A 25001-nucleotide genomic window follows, 5' to 3' on the forward strand; every position below is an offset into this window, starting at 1 on the left:
AAGCTGAACGCTCAACCGACTGAGCCACCAGGTGCCCCAGGACACATGTTTTATAGCTATGCTTAAGACTCAAGGCATTCTGGCTACCAACTTATTTTGGGACAGAATGAATTTAGAAGGTCATGAAGTCAGAAGATAGCAAGCTTCAAATGCTAATTACCTGCACTTACACTAAGTAGCCTGAGGATAGTTACAACATGGCTTTCTGCTGAGCACAAATACACCACACTTGGAAGAAGGGCTAGGGATTACGTCCCATAGTAGGTCCCTAGTTACTATTTTATTAAATAAATGTGTTGTAAGGCAAGAGAAAATCATTATTCCCCCAGCATGTATACGATCAGACCAGGTCAAGTTTGGTCCACTTTCTGGGGTGCCCGGGTGGCTCAGTTGGTTGAGTGTCTGACTTCGGCTCAGGTCATGATCTTGTGGTTTGTGAGTTCGAGCCCCACATCAGGCCCTCTGCTGTCCACACAGAGCCCGCTCCAGATCATCTGTCCCACACCCCCTCTCTCTCTGCTCCTTCCCCGCTTGCACTCTCTCTCAAAAACAAATATTTAAAAAAAAAAAAAAAAAGATTGGTCACTTTCCCCCTCAGCTACCACTCCATTTCTTTACTTCCATTTATTTATTAAAAAAGAAAAAAAAAAATCCTGTCTCCTCCTGCTTTCTATTAAACCAGTCAGGCTTTCACACCTAGCACTTCACCAAAACTACTCTTTTCAAGGTTACCAATGATTTTCATGTTGCTAAATTCAACAGTCATTTCCCAGTCCTCATTTTACCTGATGGCAGCATCTGATACAACTGCTCACCTCTCCCTCCTTGAAATGCTTTCTCTACTTGGCTTCTAGGAAGTGTTAGTACCTATGACTTTCCCTCCTACCTCGCTGGCCACCTGTGGCAGATACACAATATGCACTGCTGTATTCCCAGCACCTAAAACAGTTACTGACACTTAGTAGGCCCTCAAAGAATGAACTGTAAACGATTCAAGTTTCTTCAGAGCTACAAGTCTTTTATATTAAGAATTTTATACAATTTCCCAACCAGATAGTAGAGAAAGATTAAGTATTGGAGAAAATAAAATGTCTGTTTAATAGGTATTCAATTGACCTTGAAATCAGTCAATTCTGTACTATCATTTTTCAGTTGAGTCAGGCCCCTTAATTAAAATAAGTTCAAATGTGACACACCAGCATCACGAATTTTAATTTAAAACTACAGTCATGATTTGCCTTCTCCAAATATACATTCTCTCAGGTAGTCCATCCGAGCTTCCTTTGTTGACAGTGCCATAGAGTTCCATTCAAAATGAGGGATCTGTAAAATACGCAACGTAGTTTGAATTTAAAGTTTTAAAGCAACAACAAAAAGCATCAGAGAAGACTTGTAAGCACTACTAAGCCAAACTGTAGGAGCCTATTAAATTAGCTCACATAAGCATAAACCATTTTCAGAAGCCAGGTGGGTCCTTCTCCCAGATAAAGCCCAGATACCTCCTTCTGCCTCACGGCTACTTTCACCTTCCTGTTCCTACAATACCAACAGTGGACATTTTTTCCTGTGTACCTTTCCTACATACACACACTAGCCTTTTTCTCTTGTATCTCTACCCATCTCCACAGTGCCTCTCTCTTGTAAGATAAATAAATATAAAAACCAACAGATCTTCTACAGATAATAAAATAAATGATTTTCATTTCCTATTCAAAAAACATGGAGAATGTCTGTTTTGGAGATATTTTAATATAACTGTTTTTTTAATATTAAAAAAAAGGTAATTCTAGAACTGTCACATTAAAAGGGAACACATACTGGATGGACCTAGAGAGTATAATGCTAAGTTAAATAAGTCAGACAGAGAAAGACAAATACCATTATGACTTCATTCATGTGTGATTAAGAAACAAAACAAATGAACAAAGAAAAAAAGAGACCAAAAAACCAGACTCTTTTTTTTTTTTTTTTTTGAGAGAGAGAGAGAGAGAGATAGAGTGAGTACATGCGTGTGCATGCATGCAAGTGAGGGAGGGGCAGAGGAAGAGAGAAAATCTCTGCTGACAGCTCAGAGCCCAACACAGGGCTTTGTCTCACGACCGTAAGATCATGACCTGAGCCAAATTAAGAGCCCGACGCTTAACTAATTGAGCCACCCAAGAGTCCCAAACACCAGATTCTTAAATACAGAGAACAAACAGGTAACCACCTGTCAGAGAGGAGATGGGTGGAGGGGAAGGGTGAAATAGATAAAGGGGATTAAGAGGTACAAACTTCTACTTGCAAAATAAATAAATTATGGAGATGAAAAGTAGAGCATAGGGAATTTAGTCTGGAAGACTGCAAAATGTTTGAGGACAGATGATCACTACACTTAATTGTGGCGAGCACTGAGTAATGTATAGAATTGTTGAATAATGTTGTATACCTGAAATGAATATAAAAATGTACGTTAATTATACTCCAATTTTTAAAAAAAGAAAACACATGTACATCTAGTTTTCTGAGTTCTTTAGGGGCAGAATTACATCAGTATTTCATACCTGAATTACACGATACCCCAAAATTTCCAAATGTCGTTTTTTCATAGCAGATTTCCCCTTTAAGTGAGGGATGTTTCTACAAAAAGCTCTTGAATCCAAAAATTCCAAAGCAATCCTACACAAGATTAAAAATATATATATTTACTTCTGAAATCAAAATGAAAAACTAAGTAATTATAAGCGTTTCAGGAACAAAGTTACATCTTCATAAATTAACAAAAACCAAATGAATATATGAGTATGCTAAGTTATTATTCTACTTAAATTGGTAACTAGGGACATATAACACTACTCATTAGAATTTACACCATATTATAGTAAAAATTTCCACGCTTTCTCATTTGTTTCCTTGTCCAACATATATTTATTATGCAACTACCATATGGAAGGCACTGTGAGGGACACAAACATAAAGAGATACAGCTTATAGTCTAACATATTAAGTAACTGTGATACATATTAAGTGACTGTAATGCAGTGTAGGAAGTGGCTAAGTGCTATGAGATAAGTAGAGATGTATGGGAGCTCCAAAGAAGATACTATTTACTTCCACTGAGGACAATCAAGGGTTAGCACTTTAGTTAGATTGCTAAGCTTTGGACAGCAAAGGACAGACAGTAAGTCAGAAGACACATGAAAAGCAAAGACACAGGAAAAGATGATATGAGCAGCAGATACTCCGACAATTAATCCTTGTTAACAGAGTTCATTAAGTTATGCCAAATTTAACGTTTAACAAAATCTGAAACTAAGAAATAAGATACCTTTCAGCTCCTGGTGGCAGTGTTGATCCAGTTATTTGGGTATTTGATTCCCAGTGCATTTCTGGTAGTTTTCCCAAAGTTATACTATTGCTTCCATATGGAAGAGGTTTTTTTCTTTTATCCAAGATACACTCAAAATCTAAGGAAGTACAGGAATCAACAGTATGAATTAAGTAAATTCCTACAGGTATAGGTTTAAAGATATATTTTATTTACTTAAAAAATTTTTTAACATTTATTTTTGAGAGAGAGACAGAGAGTGAGAAAGAGAGGGGGAGGGAGAGAGAGAAAGAGAGAGAGAGAGAGAGAGAGCGAGTGTGAGTGAGGAAAGGGCAGAGAGAGGGAGACAGAGGATCCAAAGCAGGCTCCGCGCTGTGAGTGCAGAGCCTGATGCAGGGCTCAAACTCACAAACTGTAAGATCGTGACCTGAGACGAAATCAAGAGTTGGCCACCTAAACGACTGAGCCACTCAGGCGCCCTAAAGATATATTTTAAACATGTATATACATATATAGAGACATACATATCTATAGACACAAACAAAGAATGATGTACCTCCCTAATTACCCAACTTGTTTTATAAGATCTGGTCCAATGGCACCTGTCTTTGAAAATCAATCAATAAAAATCAACCAACAAGTATTACTAAACTAGATTTAGCATGGAGTTATATTTAGCACTGGTACAGGCCAAATCACATTAAGTTTTATTTTAATCCTCTTAAATCTCCTGGTAACATTTGGAGAAAGCTAAACCCACTCATCTGAAGGAAAGTTTCAAACATGTATCCTGTCTTTCCTGCAGGAACTGTACATGAGAGTAACTAAATAGTTGATATGGGTAAGTTCTTTTTAGACAAAACCCAGCTAATGCAGAAGAAATGATACAGAATATCACTACTTTACCACCCCTAACGAATGATGGATTTAGACAATAATTTTAATGGCTAATAAAATCTGTAGGTGAAAAACTGATAGGAGAACTTTCTAATGGATAAGCTGATGAATCTTTAATATAATAAAAATAAGACAACCAGCATAGTGTGTCTTCTGATATGATGCACTAACAAGTTCATACCACTTATGAAATAGTCTGGGCAAAATAAATAAATGACAGGAATCTAGCCTGAATCTAATCAAGCCCCTAATCAAGTCCTAAGGACTGGCTTACAGGAAAACAAGGGATGCAGGAGCATGTTGAATGATACAACAGGGTTGCAACTGGAAAAGTCTAGATGGTGAAAAAAATTTTCTTTCAATAAATAAATTGTAAGGGGAAAAGAGAAAAGTAGAACTTAAAAATGTAATGTTTGGATTCCAATTTCAAAAAATAAACAGTAAAATAAAACATACAAAAGACAATTGAGACATTCAAACATTGACAAGCTATATGATATTAAGAAATTATTGGGGCGCCTGGATGGCTCAGTTGGTTAAACGTCCAACTTCATTTGGTCATGGTCCAACCTTCGTTTGGACAGGTCATGATCTCACAGTTCCTGAGTTCCAGCCCTGTGATCCGGCTCTCTGCTGTCAGCAGAGCCCACTTCGGATCCTGTTCTCTCTCTGCCCCGCCCAAGCTCTCACGTACGCACTCTGTCAAAAATAAACACATATTTTTTTAAGTTTACTTACTTATGAGAGAGAGAGAGAGAGAGAGAGAGAGAGGAAATGAGCAGAGGACAGGCAGAGAGAGGGAGAGGGAGAATCCCAGGTAGGCATTTGCTGTCAGCACAGAGTTCGACCTGGGGGGCTTGATCCCAGGAACCAGTGAGCCACCCAGGCTCCCCAAAAATAAACATTTAAAAAATTATTATGAATGGCTATAGGGGTGTTCATGATGGTACTGTGGCTATGCATCTTTTTAGATATACATTTTAAGATGGTATGTCTGATTTGCTTGAAAAGGATCAAGTGAATTTTGATAACTGTTGATGCTGGGTGGAGTTCATCATGCTATTCTATCTTTGTACTTGTTTTGAAATTTTTTTGTAATAAGAACAATGGTAAAAATATTTAAACCAAGAAAAAAAAAAACCGAAATGAAAAAAGAAACAACAAATGAAAAGGAGGAAAGAGTAGGTTTAGTTATCTGCTTTTTATACATAAGGGAAACTGAGGCACTGAAGCAACTTCAAGCTAAGTATCAAACATGAAATATAGTTCTCTCATTGAGGGAACGAATTCTGGAGCTAGAATGCCTAGGTCAAATACTGGCTCAGCCATTTGCCAACTATATAACCTTGGGCACACAATAATGTCTCTGGGCCTCAATTTCCTAATATATGAAATAGAATAATTTATGTATCTAGTAAGGGCATAATAAAGAAGTTTATTATATATAAAGCATTGAAGACGGCATCTAACACGTAAGAAACAATATGTAGTTATATCAATTGCTATTGCTGTTGTTGTATGAAACTGCAGCATTGTTTGACAACTGCGTGTACCAACAAAATATCCTCAAAAAAATCTAAGGATTAAATAAACATCACATACTCACTCAATGAAATATGTATGAAGTCACTAAAAATAATACATACCTATGGGCACAGAAAAATATTTACAATATGTAAACATAGCTACAACCACTATATAGAATAAGCCCTTTTTTGTTTTAAACAAGTCAGAAAAACATACAGTAAAAGTAAACAATGATTAAACATGGTAATTCTTCTTTTTTGTTATCTGTACTTTCTTGGTTTTTTAAGTATATATTTTGTAATTTTTTTAAAAATGTGTGTCTTGAGGCTCCGTAGCTCAGGGGTTAGAGCATTGGTCTCGTAAAAATGTGTGTCTTTTTTGGGGGCGCCGGGGTGGCTTGGTCGGTTGGGCATCCGACTTTAGCTCAGGTCATGATCTCATGGCTGGTGACTTCAAGCCCCGTGCCAAACTCAGTGCTGACAGCTCAGAGCCTGGAGCTTGTTTCGGGTTCTGCTTCTCCTCTCTCTCTGCCTGTCCGCCACTCACACTTTGTGTCTCTCTCCTTCAAAAATAAATATTAAAAAAAATTTTTAATATGGGGTTTTAAAACCCTAAGCAATGCTTCCAATCCACAGTTATTAATCATACTATTATGCTGTCTTAATTATGCCATATCCATATACACAAATGTTACCAGTTAAACCTTATTTTAATGATTTATATACATTTTCACATAAAAATAAGCCTATTGACAGCAGGAAGTACAAACATGAGTTGGAAAAACAATGGGATATAGTAATCCTGGTTTTAGTACTAATTACATGTTACGCATGATTTGTAATACATGATTTTTTTTTTACTTTTTTCTTTTCTGTATTTTCCAAATGTTTTACATAGATGTGACTCTAATCAGAAAGAAACATTAACAAAAATAATAAAATGCAGTAACAGGAATGAAGAGCCAGTCACAGTGCCTGTCACAAAGCTGATGCTCAATAATTTTAAATTATGAGATGGAGTTACCCACCATTTTCACATTCATACTTTAGTGCATTTCCTTCCTTTAGTGCATTATTTTTACAGGAGTATATTTTAAAATATAGAAATATATAATTTTTTTAATGTTTATTTATTTTGAGAGAGAGAGAGGGAGAAACGGAGTAAAATGGGGTCGGGGGGAGGGTGCAGAGAGACAGGGAGAGAATCCCAAGCAGGCTCCTGTCAGTGCAGAGCCCGACGCAGGGCTCAATCTCTCAAACCATCAAGAAAAATCAAGAGTTAGATGCTTAACCGACTGAGCCACTCAGGTGCCCTAAAATACACATATATTTTAAACAGTGCAGATTAACAGGAGTATGCAGACACAGTCCCCAATCTGTGAGTTTTCAACTTTACAATGGTACAAAAGTGATAAGCATTCAATAGAAACCATACTTCAGATTTTTAATTTGGATCCTGCGTGGGCTAACATGCACTACAATAATCTCTTTTGATGCTGGGCAGCAATAGTGAGGACTGACAACTGACACAGTTAGAACCATTCTGTTTTTCACTTTCAGTACAGTATTCAATAAATTATATGAGATATTCAATACCTTACTGTAAAACAGGCTTTGTGATAGATGTTTTTGCCCAACTGTAGGCTAATGTAAGTGTTCTGAGCACATTTTAGGTAAACTAAGCTAAACTGTGATGTTCAGCATGTTACATGTATTAAATGCATTTTGACTCACAATATTTCCAATGTAAAATGGGTCTCCTGGGATATAACCCCATGGTAAGCCAAGGAAGATCCATGTCAATCTTTTAAAACAACCCTGTCACAGGGTGTAGGTCGTCCTCCAATACCTAATACTTCCATTCATTTTTAATAATAGAATTAGCTGAGTACAACCCGGAATAAAAACCACATTTTCTTAACTTACACATAGCCAAGTGTGGCCATGGGGTATAATTAAAAGCAGTATGTGCAGAGGCGCCTGGGCGGTTCTCTTGATTTCAGCTCAGGTATGGTCTCACAGTTTGTGGGCTAGAGTCCCGCGTCAGACTCCACATGTTGGCAGTATGAACCTTGCTTGGGATTCTCTCTCTCCCTTTCTCTCTGTCCCTCTCCTGCTCATGCTCTCCCTCTCTCTCTCTGCACCACCCCCCAAACAGTATATGCAACTTCAAGGAACGGTACTTAAGGGACACCCTTCCCTTTCCTTCCTTCTCCCTCCTGCTCAGATTATAGATGTGTTGGCTAAAGTAGAAGGAGTCATTTTGGACCAAAAAGTGGAAGCTACATGTTGAGGTTATAAATTATAATAAAATAGAAGGATCCTGAACTTTAATGTTCACAGAGCTGGCATCCCAGCCTTGGATGCCAGTTACACATACAGGAGAAGGAAATAACTTTAAGTTCCTATTATTTGTGGATTTTTGTCACTCATAGCCAAATATAATCCTGACTAACATAAAACCAAACAACTGAGAATATGTGTTTTGTAGTACAAGATGAAGGTATTAATGACTATTGGGTTCAGCCTTCGGCTGAATACAAAAATCACACACACACACACACACACACACATCTGATCACCCATTTCTGCCCAAACATTTCTTCTTCACAAGGCAGACCATTATTCCATTTTTTGACAAATCTTTCATAAAACTCTTATATTGACGTAAAATATTCCTTTTTTTCCTGTATTTTTATTCTTGAGATAAATATCCACTTCTTCTTTCACAAAGCAATCCTTAAAACATTATGTTATGCCCACCATAACTCTTCCAGTTTTCAGATTAAACATTCCTAGCTTCTTTGTTAAATAAAATTTATTGAGCACTCACTATGTTCCAAGGACAGTGCTAAATGCTTTTCATGCAATATGTCAGGTAATCCTATTAAGTGGGCATTATCATCCCCATTTACAGATGAAGAAACTAATAAAGTTCGGAGGTTTAGGAACTTGCTCAGGGACTGGAATCTGTGCAGTTCCTGTCCTCTCTAGTTGTAAGACATGATTTCTAGATCCTTTGTTTCCAGGCCCTATTTGTCACTCTCACAAAATGTAACGCTCAAAAGAAGAATACAATACTAAGATATGTCTGAAGGCCAGAATACAGTGAGACTACCAACTTTCTTGTTATTCTTAATAACATAGTTTAAAACAGTATTTGACTTTTGGTAACCATTTACAGTATTAGTTTATATCAAGTTTTTAATACTTTATAACATCCTGTATGTATGCAGAAGTTTTCTAATCCTAAATTTTATAAAGTTTATGTTAATCCTCTTAAAACCTCATCTTTTCCTTTAAGTCCACATTTGAATTTAGCTATTTTTTAAAGTTTATTTATTTATTTATTTATTTATTTTGAGAGAGAGAGAGAGAGAGCACACAAGTAGGTGAGGAGCAGAGAGAGAGGAAGAGACAGAATCCCAAGCAGGCTCCATGCCATCAGTGCAGAGCCCAATGTGGGACTCAAATTCACGAACTGAAAGATCATGACCTGAGCCGAGACCAAGAGTCAGACACCTAACCAACTGAGCCACCCAGGTGCCCTGAATTTAGCTATTAAAAAAAAAAAAATCTTATGTTGCCACCCAATTTATCAGCTGGCCAACCAACTTTATGTCATCCATGATGAAATCAGAATGCCTTCTACAACTAGACCACTGAGAAACAAGGTTAACCAGGTTAGAGTTGATCATACGTACCTATGGAAATCTTCATCCAGGTTGATAATCCAACTTAGTTTTTATGATGAGCTTAAAACAATGAAATTGTTTCAGGGTACTTAGTGGAGAGGAAAAGAACGTTTGAAGATCTAGGAATGTTCAGTGAATCTGAACCTGGGATTTACTTAGAATTTTTTAAAAATATTTTTTAATGTTTATTTACTTGGGGGGGGGGGTAGAGAGCATGAGTGGGGGAGGGGCAGAGAGAGGGGGAGACACAGAATCCAAAGCAGGGTCCACACTCTGAGCTGTCAGCACAGAGCCCGATGCAGGGCTCGAACTCACAGGGCTCGAACTCACAGGTCGTGAGATCATGACCTCAGCCGAAGCCAGACACTTAATGGATTGAGCCACCCAGGAGCCCCTGGGTTTTACTTACAATTAGTAAAAGATAAGTAAAAAATTTTTTTTGAAAAACAGCAAAATGCTGACGGTTATCAAAGCTGGACCATGGGAACCTGAGAAATCACTGTACTCTTCTATTTCAGTCTGTTTGGAAATTTCCATTTGATGAGACAATTCTACTTTAATTAGTTCAGTCTTCTGGGGCGCCTGGGTGGCTCAGTTGGTTAAGCGTCCAACTCTTGATTTTGGTTTATGATCTCACAGCTTGTGAGTTTGAGCCCCGCATGGGGCTCTGTGCCTATAGCGTGCAGCCTGCTTGCGATTCTCCCTCTCTCTCTGCCCCTCCCCTGCTCATACTCTGTTTCTCAAAAATAAATAATAAATAAATTTCAAAAAAAAAACTTTTAAAAATAGATCTACCCTATGACCCAGCAACAGCACTGCTAGGAATTTACCCAAGGGATACAGGAGTACTGATGCATAGGGGCACTTGTACCCCAATGTTTATAGCAGCACTCTCAACAATAGCCAAATTATGGAAAGAGCCTAAATGTCCATCAGCTGATGAATAGATAAAGAAATTGTGGTTTATATACACAATGGAACACTACTTGACAATGAGAAAGAATGAAATCTGGCCTTTGTAGCAACGTGGATGGAACTGGAGAGTGTTATGCTAAGTGCATTAAGTCATACAGAGAAAGACAGATACCATATGTGTTCACTCTTATGTGGATCCTGAGAAACTTAACAGAAACCCATGGGGGAGGGGAAGGAAAAAAAAAAAGTTAGAGAGGGAGACAGCCAAACCATAAGAGACTCTTAAAAACTGAGAACAGGGGTGCCTGGGTGGCGCAGTTGGTTAAGCGTCCGACTTCAGCCAGGTCACGATCTCACGGTCTGTGAGTTCGAGTCCCGCATCGGGCTCTGGGCTGATGGCTCGGAGCCTGGAGCCTGTTTCTGATTCTGTGTCTCCCTCTCTCTCTGCCCCTCCCCCGTTCATGCTCTGTCTCTCTCTGTCCCAAAAATAAATAAAAACGTTGAAAAAAAATTAAAAAAAAAAAAAAAAACTGAGAACAAACTGAGGGTTGATGGGGGGTGGAAGGGAGGGGGGGCTGGTGATGGGCACTGAGGAGGGCACCTATTAGGATGAGCACTGGGTGTTGTATGGAAACCAATTTGACAATTAATTTCATATTAAAAAAAATAATTATAAAATGAAAAAGTGGTCTTAGAGTGATAAAAATAAATAAATAAATAAATAAATAAATAAATAAATAAATAAATAAATAAATAAATAAACTTTTACAAAAAAAATTAGTTTAGCCTTCTGAAAGTACCTAGTAACCTGCCAAATACTTACCTATTTTATGGTAATAAGGTGTAAGAACCGAGGCTTTTACATAATTGGTTCCTCCTAACACCTCTGCTAACATTTTATAAATCTGCTGTTGTGCTCCATTCATGCTGCCAGTATCTTTATGAAAATAAAAATAATTACTTCACTTAAAATAGGTTAATCCATTTTTTAATAAAAATCATCCCAATTCTGCAAACCAAAAAACAAAGATTAGTATTTTCAACAAGAGCTTCAGTATAATACCATATGCAATGATATTAAATTCAGAACAATGTAAGTTCTGTATTTTCTACCAAAAGAGGATTAGTGTCCTAAATATTAAGAAATTCTTATAACACAAATCTCACCTACAAAACGGTTCTACTAAATAGGTCATGGCACTCGCAGCAACTCTGGTGTCATGGTTAGGCTTAGCAAGGTACTACCTAAAGTTTACTTTGGAATTAAACTTTGCTGTCTGACCCAAAGAAAACTCAAACCTTTATTATACTGTTGTTGGCAGAAGCGGTCATGAAACCATGGAATCTGATACTCAGGGCACTCCAAGCAGACAGCTCTATTTAACTCCATAAGACGTAATTGGACCCTCATACTTAAAGATGAACATAAAACTGAAAGCAAAAATAAAATATTAATGGATTTTAACAGGTTTTTCACATTCATTTATTCCCATTATTTGTTAGTACTTTTAGTCTCATATTATAAAATCATCTCATTTGCACACACATGCTTTATATTTTTTAATTATTCAATGGTTTGATTAGGAACAACTCTTATGTCATTTTCACTACTCACAAACATTAGAACTACATTTTTAAAAATACAACCAAAGAATTTTCATTGACCTAATATTTCACATTAGGAACCAATCCTAAAGAAACAAAGATGAGGTCAGTGATTCATATATAACAGTCATTATTTATAATAATGAAGAATTGAAAACAACCTACATGATAACAAATGCTATCATATTCACATCATGGCAGATTATATAGACACTAAAAAAATCATGACATCAAAAAATACTTAATGGCATGCAGAACTGTTCAAAATATAGTTCAATGACCATAGGCAACATACAAAAGTGATATATAAATAATCCAAATTTTGTTTTAAAATACAGATAGATACATAAACACACACATAAGAACAGGAGACAGACAGAAAAAAAAGATACACTCCAAAACATTATTTAAAGTGGTAGTTTCACTTGGCAAAAGATGATGAGTAATCTCTTACTTTCATTTTTATACTTTTCTATGTTTTCCAAATTTTCTACAAGAAGCAGGAAATACTTTTATAAACAGAAAAACATATATTAACATTCGAGTGCTTCAGTAGAGGTAGAGTTGAAACCTGGCTAAAAACACAAGTAATAATTTGATAAAATATAGGTACATACGTTCAAGTTGAGAATCCATTTTGGCTAAGAATTTAATGTTAAAAATAGCCTGCAGCAGATCTTCTGGAAAATATTCAAGTGTGGCCAAAGAGAAACCAAGAAACACTAACACGAGAGGATCCAGTACACCTAAAACAAAATTACCATTAAAAAATTTATAATGTACAGCCACTTCACATATACATAAGTACACACTTTATTCAGTTCAAACCAGGTTTTTATTATTTTTTTTTCAACGTTTATTTATTTTTGTGACAGAGAGAGACAGAGCATGAACGGGGGAGGGGGAGAGAGAGAGGGAGACACAGAATCGGAAACAAGCTCCAGGCTCTGAGCCATCAGCCCAGAGCCTGACGCGGGGCTCGAACTCCCGGACCGCGAGATCGTGACCTGGCTGAAGTCGGACGCTTAACCGACTGCGCCACCCAGGCGCCCCTAAATTTTTTTTTTTCAAACCAGGTTTTTAAAAAATAATACAAACACAGCCTTGACAAAACTCACCTATACTGTTAATAAGGCAGGATAGTGGTGAAGTGCTTACATCTGGGTGGGAATAGAGTAGGAAAGGGGGACAGGAGAGAAGGATACTGTGGTAATACTCTGTTTCTTCACCTGGATCGGATTCCTTGGGTGATTCAATTTGTATAAATTCATACTACATGCTAAGGATATGTAAATGTTCCTGTATTATTATTTCACTTCCATAAAAAGTGTTTTAAATTGCTTTGAAAAGAGAAAGAATTCAAAACAAAAGGTCAATGGTGTATGTAAAAACTGGTCCTAGTCTTTATAAATTGGTAACAATATAATATTGTTCAGAATGTGTTAGGTATCCCAGCGCCTGGGTGGCTGGGTTGGTTGAGCCACTGACTCTAGATAAACGCTCAGGTCATGATCTTGCAGTCATAAGATCAAGCCTCACATTAGGCTCCTCCCTTTTTCTCTGCCCTGCTCTCTGCCTCTCCTCTGCTCGTGTGTGCTCGCTCTCTCTCTCTCTCTCTCTCTCTCTCTCTCAAAATACATAAATAAACTTAAAAAAAAAGAGAATGTGTTAGGCGTCGTTCCAACTTTACATATATATTAACTCACTGAAATCTCACTTCAGTATACGGCAGGCACAATTATTATCTCCTCTTTGTAAATAAGTATACAGAGGCACAGAGAAGTTAAATGACTTGCCTAAAGTCACACAGTTAGCAGCAAGTGGAGGCTAGACTACTATTCTGTGCTGCTGTGTAGGGATCTCAAATATCCAGGCTGAGTGTAGACACATGTGAAGCTCAGATTTCATATAGCATTTCCTCCTTTTCCTGTCCCCCAACAGCATGACACATGTCCCAGAGTACAAGACTAAGGTTATTTAGCTGATTTGCCTCATCCAAGAGACATTTCTGATGAGAAGGAAGGGGTCCCTATTGACAGCAATATTCTTAGAAAGGACAACAAAGATGTTAAATCTTTTCTTCTGGATATTTTTGCTGAGTCTATTTAATAAATCAAAATCAAGTCATAAATGAGGTTAATAGTAACCTGTCAAAATTATATTTATTCAAAATAAAGAAAATTATCATACCATTATTTAAAATTTTACTTATAAAGGCTCCCATGAATTTTCCAAACATTCTCTTAATAAGTCTTAAAAAATCAAAGCTATATTTCTCAACCTTTCTTCTCTTAAACATTTTATTTAAAAAAAAAAGGATATGCTTTCATTTCCTTTTGATGGACAAAAGACTGAACAACTGGGAGAGCACACTCTAAGTCTCAGATTCAGGTCTCCTCTTTCTACACATAATTCTGTTACTAAAAAAGGGTGTATATGAATGCCACACGTGCATACGCCCATTCATGACTAAATATATACATATCACAACAGCCCATTTTACTTATCTATTTGCAGACAAAGTAGTATCAGACATAGTTCTCATATCATAGTATCGGTCAGTGACAAGAGAAAGGAAAAAAAAACAGAATATCTAGATTATAAGAGACTAAAGAGGTATCATCCTAATGCAATAGGTGGTCCTTGATTAGATCCTGGGTCCAAAATAACCACTCTGAAGAGTATTTGGGGAACCATGTGCTGTGTATTAGATATTAGGGACTACTCATTTTCTTAGAACAGTATTATGGTGAAGAGGTCATTATTCTTAGGAGGTATATGCTGAAGCAATTAGGGGTAAAGGGTCACAACACAACTTACTGTGAAATGGCTCTGAAAAAAAGTAAGAGAGCAAGAGAAACAAACAATAAAGCAAATATGATAAAATGTTAACAATTACTAAATCTGCCCACTGAGTATATAGGGGCTCTTTGATTCTTTCCATTTTTTCAAGTTTGACATTTTTTCATAATAAAAATGCTTCAAAAATGGGTACAAACTTGTTTTTAGGTCTAGAACTCATGGCTGTTATGGTTACCCCTTAAATGAAGGATATCTCTTACCACAATGGCAATGGTATCCTCCAACCTACTTACTCAATGTACTGCCAAACAATATACCTACTTAAGTAAGAATTAAGGTGTTGAACGCAAATTCCAAAAAATTCATCACTTTGAGGTGGATCATAGTTCAAGATGCTAAATGGAAGAATAATAGGAAGGATCGCAAAAGGGTGGATCTGTATAAACACAACAAAATGTTACAGTTTAAACTTCAGTAAAACAAAACAAAATTTTAACCTAATTATTATTTTGGGTAGAAATCTTCTTCTAACGTGCTGAGAGTTAAATGAACATGCCTACAGTAAAATGATAAATGCAGCACTACTTATTAATTTTTCCACCCTGCTATAATCTACTTAATCCTACCACTAGTTTCTAGTAACTCTAGTATCAACGCAGAAAAAATTAATCAGATAAAATGCAAATTAATTTTGTTAGGTATAAAACCTATTCCAGGATTCATTAGTCATTAAAATGAATAGGAAATAGTATCACTAATTTCCATCCTATCAGCGCATTATAGAGACCCATCATATAATGTAATTAAGGAAGCTAATTAGTTTATAACATTAGCATTTATTTTTCTTTCATTGATTCATTTTTTAATTTCATTATTCACTCATTCATCCAAAACTTAATGACTGCCAGGTACAACAGATTTTTATTTTAATTTGGGAGAAATATTGTCTCATAAGTAAAAGCCTTATCTGATATATACAAGAGATTTTAGTAAGTGAGCTTCTTCTCACATAATCCAAAAAGCAACATTTTACAAGTAAGTTCCAGAAAAAATCTGTAAGAAAACACACTGACAATTTAAGAATACACAAGTCAGTGTACAGCTTATATTTTTCTCATTTTTCACATTTGGGCTTTTGAATGGAGTCGTTCTTAGTAAAAGTAATATTACAGGATTATAGAAAATAAAAAGAAAATAAAAATCATTCATACTCCATTTCCTAATACAACTACTATTAAGTATTTCCTTCTAGACAATGAAAGTTGACTACAGATCCTAAAAACATTGTAGTGAACCAAAAGGTGACTGCTAATCTCCCCAAATCTATACTGCGGGAGGAAGAAACTTTAGAGGAAGAACAAACTGTGGCACCAGACACTAGAATTTAATTTTTAAACTTCAAATTCCAATTAAGTTCTCAAAGTACTTACGATGAACTTATTCTTTTAGAAATTGACAACTACATAAAACTCAATTTCACCTTTTCAGTCTGCTGAAGGACCACTGAAGCTATCCTATCAAGTAGCAAAGTACTGAGGTAGTTAGTTCTAGAAAGAAAAGATGCAATCTCAGCCACATTTTTGTAATTAATGTCATCCATCAAACGGTGTAAAGTAGCAACTGTTTCTTCAAGAAGTGACTCAGCAAACCAGTCTCCTTTTAAAGATTTAAGTTCTTCCCATAACAGATTCAAATTGGTGCATTTCTGTAGTCTCTGAAGACCATAGTGATCTAGTTTTTGAAGTAGTTTCAGCTGTTTCCCAGTAGTATTATCCAGGTATGTGCGATCATAATGAATCCATCTTAAAACAGATGTGGCGAAACTATTCAGGTCAGTTAGGTCACATTGTGGTAAAACTGCTTCAATTCGAGATACCTCCACTTCATCTAGGTAAGGAGATGGAAGAATGGAAAGGGCATAGACCAGGATGGAAATCTCACTAGGTATAACACTAATTTTCAAATAACTATAAAGGAAGGGGGAGAAAATGAAAAGAACAAAATTAATAAATCAGCAACAATAATGAAATATATTTAAAGTCTGAATATATAATTATTATTATTATAATTAATAGATGTGGTAGGCTTAAAATACAAGTTAGTTTAAGAAGGGTTAGATAAATTCAAAGATGACAGGTCCACAAAGGATTACTAAGAGAAGTCCTAAGATTTTCTAAGGCACATCCCAAATATTTTACGCAAAAATGAAACCATAGTCCCTAGCAAACCAAAGATCAGTGTCAGAACAATGTTTCCAGTGCTGTTGCTTGTGACAGATTTTGGGCTCAAAGTTTGGTCTGACCTGTCAGGAGCTGGTATGACCTAGCACAGGCCCTGCCATCCTGTGATCACTCAGTAACACTAGTTCCCTTCCCACTTCTGCTATATAGGAAGTCCAACCTTAAAAAAAACAGAAAACACAGAACATAGAAGTGACCCCATTTTCTACTCCTTTTTCCCCAAATTCCCATGATAACAGTCTCACCCCCAAAGTAAGAGTCTTGCCACCAGGACAGCAGTTGTTAAATTGCAAATAAAAAACTGAGAACTTTTAAAGACTCTTTTGGCTTAGACGTACTAGAAGAAAAAATCAAATCTAAATTAAAACAAAGTTGTTGAGCTACTTTTTAAAATATTAAATTAGCATATTAAAATAATCATAATAGTCAGTGCTAGAAAGGGTGCATCAACACAGGCATTTTAAACCTAAAAAGCAACAATATCATTTGACATGGTCAATCCCTGTCTAGGAAACTAGACTAAGAAAATAAACTAAAATGTGGGCAAATGTGAACCTATTTTGGGGCTCCTGGGTGGCTCAGTTGGTTAAGCATCCAACTTCGGCTTGAGTCATGATCTCACAGTTCATGGGTTCAAGCCCTGCATCGGGCTCTGGGCTGACAGCTCAGAGCCTGAAGCCTGCTTTGGATTATGTGTCTCCCTCTCTCTCTGCCCCTCCCCTATTCATTCTCTGTCTCTCTCACTCTCTCTCTCAATAATAAATAAACATTAAAAATTTTTTTAATTTTTTAAATATATAGGATTATGAAAGAAAAATAAATAAGATGCTAGCAAAGATTTGTGTTATGTTAATTCATCATATTTTTACATGGCTAAAATTTAAAAACTAAATATTCAATGAGGGAACACTTAAGTGAATTATGATACAGTCATATGATAGGTAATATCCAGTCATTAAAAAGATTTACAAATAGTTCTAAATGATGTGAGAAAATGCCAAGTGGGTAAGGTTAAGGGGGGGGGGGGGGGAATACAAAACTAAATCTCAACTAGGAGGGACAAAAAATTTTTTTTTCAATATATGAAATTTATTGTCAAATTGGTTTCCATACAACACCCAGTGCTCATCCCAAAAGGTGCCCTCCTCAATACCCATCACCCACCCTCCCCTCCCTCCCACCCCCCATCAACCCTCAGTTTGTTCTCAGTTTTTAAGAGTCTCTTATGCTTTGGCTCTCTCCCTCTCTAACCTCTTTTTTTTTTTTCCTTCCCCTCCCCCATGGGTTTCTGTTAAGTTTCTCAGGATCCACATAAGAGTGAAAACATATGGTATCTGTCTTTCTCTGTATGGCTTATTTCACTTAGCATCACACTCTCCAGTTCCATCCATGTTGCTACAAAGGGCCAGATTTCATTCTTTCTCATTGTCAAGTAGTGTTCCATTGTGTATATAAACCACAATTTCTTTATCTATTCATCAGTTGATGGACATTTAGGCTCTTTCCATAATTTGGCTATTGTTGAGAGTGCTGCTATAAACATTGGGGTACAAGTGCCCCTATGCATCAGTACTCCTGTATCCCTTGGGTAAATTCCTAGCAGTGCTATTGCTGGGTCATAGGGTAGGTCTATTTTTAATTTTCTGAGGAACCTCCACACTGCTTTCCAGAGCAGCTGCACCAATTTGCATTCCCACCAACAGTGCAAGAGGGTTCCTGTTTCTCCACATCCTCTCCAGCATCTATAGTGGAGGGAAAAAATTTTATACACACATGTGTAAGTATTATCACAAATGTATATATATCACAAACTGTTGTCAGTGGATGAATGAGTTTAGGAATGATTTTTATTTTCTTCTTTATACTTTTTTCTGTTTTCCAAAATTTCCAAAATAATTGTTATACAATGTTTGGCCCAGTGCCTGACACAAAGTAGGTACTCAATTAGTACTAAATGAGTATTTTATTCTTAGAGCCACAAAAAATAAATACACCCTTTTATGTAAAGGGAAAAACTTTATCTGTCTGCAGAATTGACCTAGGAGATAGAACTCTCAATATTTGCCAACCTTGTGATACTTGTCTAAAAGTAAACTCCCGACAGATACAATCTCTTCAACCTCCACTTGATGTTTTTCCTGGAAATAGTTCCTCAAATTCCAAAACTTACATGTGCATGTGTGTTCACTTACAATATCACCACATACCCACCAGTATGGCTAAAATTAGAAAATAAAAATATACAAGTGTTGGCAGGGACGTGGAATAGGAATGCTCACATTCTGCTGGTGGGAATATAAACTGGTACAGATACTCTAGAAAACCATTTACCAGGATCTACTGAGGATGAACATATATTTAATCGATGAACCAACAATTACAATCCTTGGTAAATATCTACAGAAGTGCATACATATATCTACTAAAAGATATGTATGAGGATATTCATAACAGCACTATTCATAATAGCCAAAAACTGGAAACAAAATATCCACCGCCTATAGAATGAATAAAAATATTTTTGTTATATTCTTACAAAGAGAATACCATACAACAAAAACATGGGTAAATCTCATAAACATAATATTGAGCCAAAAGAAGCCAGACACAAAATAGGCAAAACTAATCCATGCAGTTAGAACTAAGTGTAGCAGTTAATCTGGGAGACAGGGGAAGCAGAGTAATGAGGAGAAATGTACATTATATTTCAATATAGTAAAAAAAAAAAAAAAAAACCACCAAAAACCAACATTATTCTAGTAAATCAATTCCCTGTGTTCTCTGAATGGTTTCAGGAGCTATTTGTATAAACATCTATGTGAATAGTTCAATTAAATTGTGTTCCTTCTAACATCTACTTAATATTGCTTGCACTGAAATAGGGGAAAGTGAGCACCTATGATTTTCATACAACATCTCCCAATTAGGGTTTGGATAAAATTTTAAATTACAGAGACATATAAGGGCCATCCCTACTCAGAGTTACTAAATTTTAACATTGTCATATTTGCTTCAAGTCATTCTATAAAGGAAATAAAACATCACAGGTAAAGTGGAATCCCCTTGTATGATCCCACTTCTGCTCTTATTTTTCTGTTAACATACCTAGAGGCAAACGGTACTCTGTAATTTAACTTTTTAAAAAACATTGTGCAGACCAAATAAACCATGTCCCGGGGTCAGTTTATGAAAATTTAGAACATAAAATTCTTCATTCAGAGGCTAATAAAAGTCCATGCTATATGTGAAAAGGGTGAGGAAACAATAATCCTGCATATTAATACCTTGATAAGAAGGAAGTTATTTCTTCAAGAAAAGAGTGAACTTTCTACTAACATACCTATTAAGCTAAATTTTCACCTGATAAAGTGCCACCTCTTATTCTTCAGTTCAAATCCTTCTGAACCTTAACAGCATATACCTTTATTATAATAAAAATCATTTTGAACTACGTGCCAGTCTTTTGATTAATCGCATAGAATCCCATGTCTGGTCTTCCAGGAATCAAACTAAATCAAACTAGTATAGAAAAATGGAGGAGAAAAAGATTAATCTAGCTTTAGTTTCACTCAAGACATTATTCTGATCATTAAAATAAAAAAATTTTAATGGAAAACTCCATTTTGGCTCCATTTCCATAAACATCAATGGAAAACTAACTTCCTAGTTGAAATACAAATGTTATATCCATAGAAAAGCAGAAAATGTTAAATTATATACAAAAATGCTTTTGTAAGTAATATTATTCTTAATATCTTATTTTAAAAAGTAGAAATTTAAAAAATTTAATATGTCTTAAGACAATCTAACACGCCTTAAAATAGGCAAGTAAGCAGACTGAAGGCCCCTAAATATGAATGCTCCCAAATGGAGTTTTGCCTTGTTGGGCAGCTCCAATTTTTCGTAGTTATTCTATTCCTGCATGAAAGGAAAATGCCTTGGCTTTTGCCGTTATTCATGCCCTAGGGAACTCCTCGCCCTACTGGCTTCATTTCAAAATATACCAAGCATGAGCACTTGCAAAATGGGTATTGGAGGAGACAAGTGTGTTAACATTTTAAATAATAAGCCACTTAATTCTGCCTCCAAAAGTTCCAACTCTCTACGTAATCAAGCAAAACAGATGTTGAGTCTAGATTATAAAATAAATAAACACTTTGATTTTAACCTTACCTATGTAGTAATTCTCTGAGTTTCACAAAAAGCTCTTTATTTTGAAAATGGAGAAAAATCAGTGCTCGAGTTATCTTCAATAACTCTATCGGTTTATAGTTATCCAAATGTTTATGCAGAATTGAAGCAATTCTAAAAAGAATGATAAAATATATTAAAAATTCATTCACTTATTTATTAAACATTTACTGAGGAGCTCTTTCATGCCAGACATACACTGCTTTAGAGGAATGAATAAAATAAGGTTTTCTGTTCTTGAACAGCTATCTCAAGGTGACAGAAATGTAAACAACAAAATAGAATGATATAAGAGCTATCAATGAAGTGTGAATGAAATAATATTTAATTATTAATAGTAAGAGGAGGAGGGCTCCTTGATTGCTCAGTTAAGCATCTGACTCGATTTCGGCTCTAGTCATGATGTCATGGTTCGTGAGTTTGAGCCCCACGCCGGCTCTACACTGACTCCCTCTCTCTCTGCCCTTTCCCTACTTGTGTGAGAATTCTCTCTCTCTCTCTCTCTCTCTCTCTCTCTCTCTCTCTCTCTCTCTCTCTCACTCTCAAAATAAATAAATAAATATTTTAAAAATAATAATAGGAGGGAAAAGCATAAAGTTTCACTTTCTAAATTAAAAAGAACTCAGAAAACAGCCATCAAATTCCACATCTTCCCCCAAAAGAAATCTTTATCAGGGTTTACTAACAATTAGCAAAACTGATTTAATTCTCTTCCTTAAATCCACTGGCCCTCTAATGGAACTGATTAAAAACAATGAGAAATGCGCCAAGAAATGGGGCATAAGGAATACTTTAAAAAGGAACATACAATTGATAATAAAACATGAAGTATATATCTGAACTATGTATTTTTTTTCTTCTTAAATTTCAAGTAAAAGAAAGACAATATATGGAGGTATGATTTCAAGGTAACAACTGTGGTATGAAACAAATCAAGTTCACATAGATGCCCTCCACTTTCCAAGACTAAAATGTTCTGGCTTGAGAATAACAATAGCAGCAAATGAAGTGAAAAATACTATAGACAATTTAAAAAATCTACCTTAAAAAACAAGCTATTGGGGCGCCTGGGTGGCGCAGTCGGTTAAGCGTCCGACTTCAGCCAGGTCACGATCTCTCGGTCCGTGAGTTCGAGCCCCGCGTCGGGCTCTGGGCTGATGGCTCAGAGCCTGGAGCCTGTTTCAGATTCTGTGTCTCCCTCTCTCTCTGCCCCTCCCCCGTTCATGCTCTGTCTCTCTCTGTCCCAAAAATAAATTAACGTTGAAAAAAAAAATTAAAAAAAAAAAAAACAAGCTATTGTTTAATAAACAATGCCTTAAGTGTTAATTCCTTATTTCTTCAAAACCAACAGCTAAATTATAGAAAAAAAATAAGGCATCCTCAAAAAAAAAAAATAGTTACTTATGAATGACAACTAAAGATAGGCCATGAATTTCAGGAAAGACTACTTTTTATTCAGATGTGAATTTCTGCTTTCCATCTCTTCCATTGCTCCCATCACTGCCAAGGCTTGCTGGCTGGTTAGCTCCTCTGACATTAATAATATAGTTGATTTAAGTCTAGAAGAAAAGAAAAATACTTTTATGTTGAGTAACTGATGAAGCCTATGAAAGTTTTGTGTTTTTTTTTAAATAACAGTTCTGAGGTAACAAAAAAATATCAACAAAAACTGAATTCTATATATAATTCCAATTTTCTCCCCACCTAATAGGGGATAATATAAATATAATTGAATAAAGAAAAATATACTGTTTTCATCAAAGGAATTAGGCTTCAGTACAATCTAATCTTAAACTGTCTCTTAAAAAATACAGACAAAAGGTTTTTAAACTGATTTTCAAATAAGATAAAGTTATAATGATTATAAAATACAATAATCCAGTGAAATTCAGGACTATAGAGCTAAAGAACTAAAAATTGGCATTCTAACAATATCCCAGTTATTCTAAATTGAGTAAGATCTGATCAGGAAGTCAATATACCTGCATATTAACAGAAATCTTACCTACTAAATACTTGCTGTGACACTATAAACTGAAAATTTACAAAGATGATCCATTTTGAAACCATCCAAAATTGCACACTAATACAACTATCTATATATAACTGTATCTTTTAGAATAATTTAGAATTATTCATATTGGATAGCTCTACACCATCCTTTTCATCAACCTTATCAAACATTTTCAAATCCAGCTTCTCCTCAAAGCTTTGCCCAGTCATTTATTGTCTCTATATTTTTCTTTCATTTTCCTGTCTACTATCTATAATCACTAATTTGAGTACTTATTCATAACTGTATTGCAGTATCGTGGTATTTATGTAATTCAATTATATATACATTTCTATCCTTCCAATTGGAATATAAACTGCTTGAAGGCAGGCACCCAGTTAAATTCAACTTCTGTACTGCTTTAGAATATGAGATTCCAACAATACTTAGTGACCAAAAATAAATAATTAAAAAATAAAATTCCAATAAAAGCTTTTTAAGTAATCATCTTGTTCCCATCTTCATACAGTCTCTTAAAATGTCTTAAATGTCTTCATATAATTCACAGGACTCTTAAAATTAAAACTCTCCCTGTGTGTCCTTTGCTAACAGAGTAATAATGATGCAGATACTTCTATTATGCAACTCCTGGAACCCCTGTTTAACTGAACCTACTAATCATACTTATCTCTTGGCTTGTAATCTTGCCTAGTAATCATTCATTAACTTAATGTTTGCTCATCTTTATATCTGAAATAGTCCTATCTACATCAGTGTCAGGCAAAACTGGAAATTTTTTAAAGATAGGAGATAGATAAAATTCACTCCAACCTAGCAAGGGAACACTTACCAAGGTGCTTAAGAAATGCCTTTGATGACAAATGTGAGGATCACAAAGCACAGAATGGTCCATTATTAGCACTAATATAATTCTGAATATTCCACACCCTATACTGGGGGTGGGAGAGTCTTATACCTGTGTGTAAAGCCTATCAAATGGCCCAGGAAGGGAGAATAAAAGCACTTAAGCAGCATTCTCCACAGAGAATATCCATCTCCCTCATCCTTTGGGTTCGCCACCACCGGGAAGTCATTGGCCCTTTCTCAGAATTTAGCAGTAGACTAGCAGTAGAATTTAGCAGTAGAGATGTAAATTAGAACATTCAGAGAAAGCATCAAGGAGCAGACATAAGAGATCATTCTCCCTTCCAGGACTGCATGGGGGTGACATCTGTGCCTTCTAGAACTGCAAGGAGGTCTAAGCTTGCAAGGCCCCATAGAGTCTCAACAAGAAAAACAAAGCATTTTTAGCCAAACTTACTGTTCCTTTTCTTCAGGTCCTGCCATGGGTCCCAATGCTACAAACAGTTTTACAAAGCTATGAGGGTGATTGAACAGAGAAATCATTTCAGTTAGCCTCTTTTTAGCCATTTTAACAAATTCAAAACTATGAAACTGTAGAGAGTGGTATAGACTAAGTATTTTACTGATGGAGTCCAAATCAAGGTGGTTCATATTGCTTAAAAATACCGTATTACACCTTTCTAATAGTGGGTAATAACTATATTTAATATTTCGAAGAAATTTTACTATTCTTCTTGCAACGTTGACCTGGGAAGAATCTATGGTATCAAAAAGATGTTCTGTTTTGTTCACTAATTGGTCTTGAAAATGTTGTGATATTAAAGAAGATATGTTGACCATCAATATAGACAAGGACCTAAAAAGGAAACAAATGCAAAGATTTTTACATTATTTAAGAATAAAAAACAATTCTAAGACTAAATGATTAGATATGGAAGAGAACTAGTTAAAATATTACAGGTTTTA

The 25001-nt window shown here is 35.7% G+C and overlaps 1 protein-coding gene across 5 annotated transcripts in view; it reads right to left on the reverse strand.

Annotated features, from left to right (window-relative positions):
* Window positions 1-991: 991 nt before the first annotated feature.
* Window positions 992-25001, reverse strand: part of FASTKD1 (FAST kinase domains 1) — a 60972-nt gene continuing 36962 nt past the window's right edge. For 2 of the 5 annotated variants that reach the window (XM_045033913.1, XM_011285330.4), the window contains exons 5-15: window positions 24493-24891; window positions 22627-22737; window positions 21161-21292; window positions 16228-16714; window positions 15069-15183; window positions 12563-12691; window positions 11640-11771; window positions 11164-11277; window positions 3308-3446; window positions 2544-2658; window positions 992-1323 (exon numbers count right to left, since the gene is read on the reverse strand). In XM_045033913.1, the coding sequence (XP_044889848.1) occupies window positions 1228-1323; window positions 2544-2658; window positions 3308-3446; window positions 11164-11277; window positions 11640-11771; window positions 12563-12691; window positions 15069-15183; window positions 16228-16714; window positions 21161-21292; window positions 22627-22737; window positions 24493-24891 (1969 nt within the window). In that variant the 3' untranslated portion in view covers window positions 992-1227. Of the gene's footprint in view, window positions 1324-2543; window positions 2659-3307; window positions 3447-6233; window positions 6294-11163; window positions 11278-11639; window positions 11772-12562; window positions 12692-15068; window positions 15184-16227; window positions 16715-21160; window positions 21293-22626; window positions 22738-24492; window positions 24892-25001 lie in introns of those variants that run through there. The other 3 variants (XM_019838228.3, XM_011285331.4, XM_019838227.3) reach the window with 2 other exon arrangements.

This window comes from Felis catus, chromosome C1 (assembly GCF_018350175.1).
Source record: "Felis catus isolate Fca126 chromosome C1, F.catus_Fca126_mat1.0, whole genome shotgun sequence".
NCBI classification, from domain to species: domain Eukaryota; kingdom Metazoa; phylum Chordata; class Mammalia; order Carnivora; family Felidae; genus Felis; species Felis catus.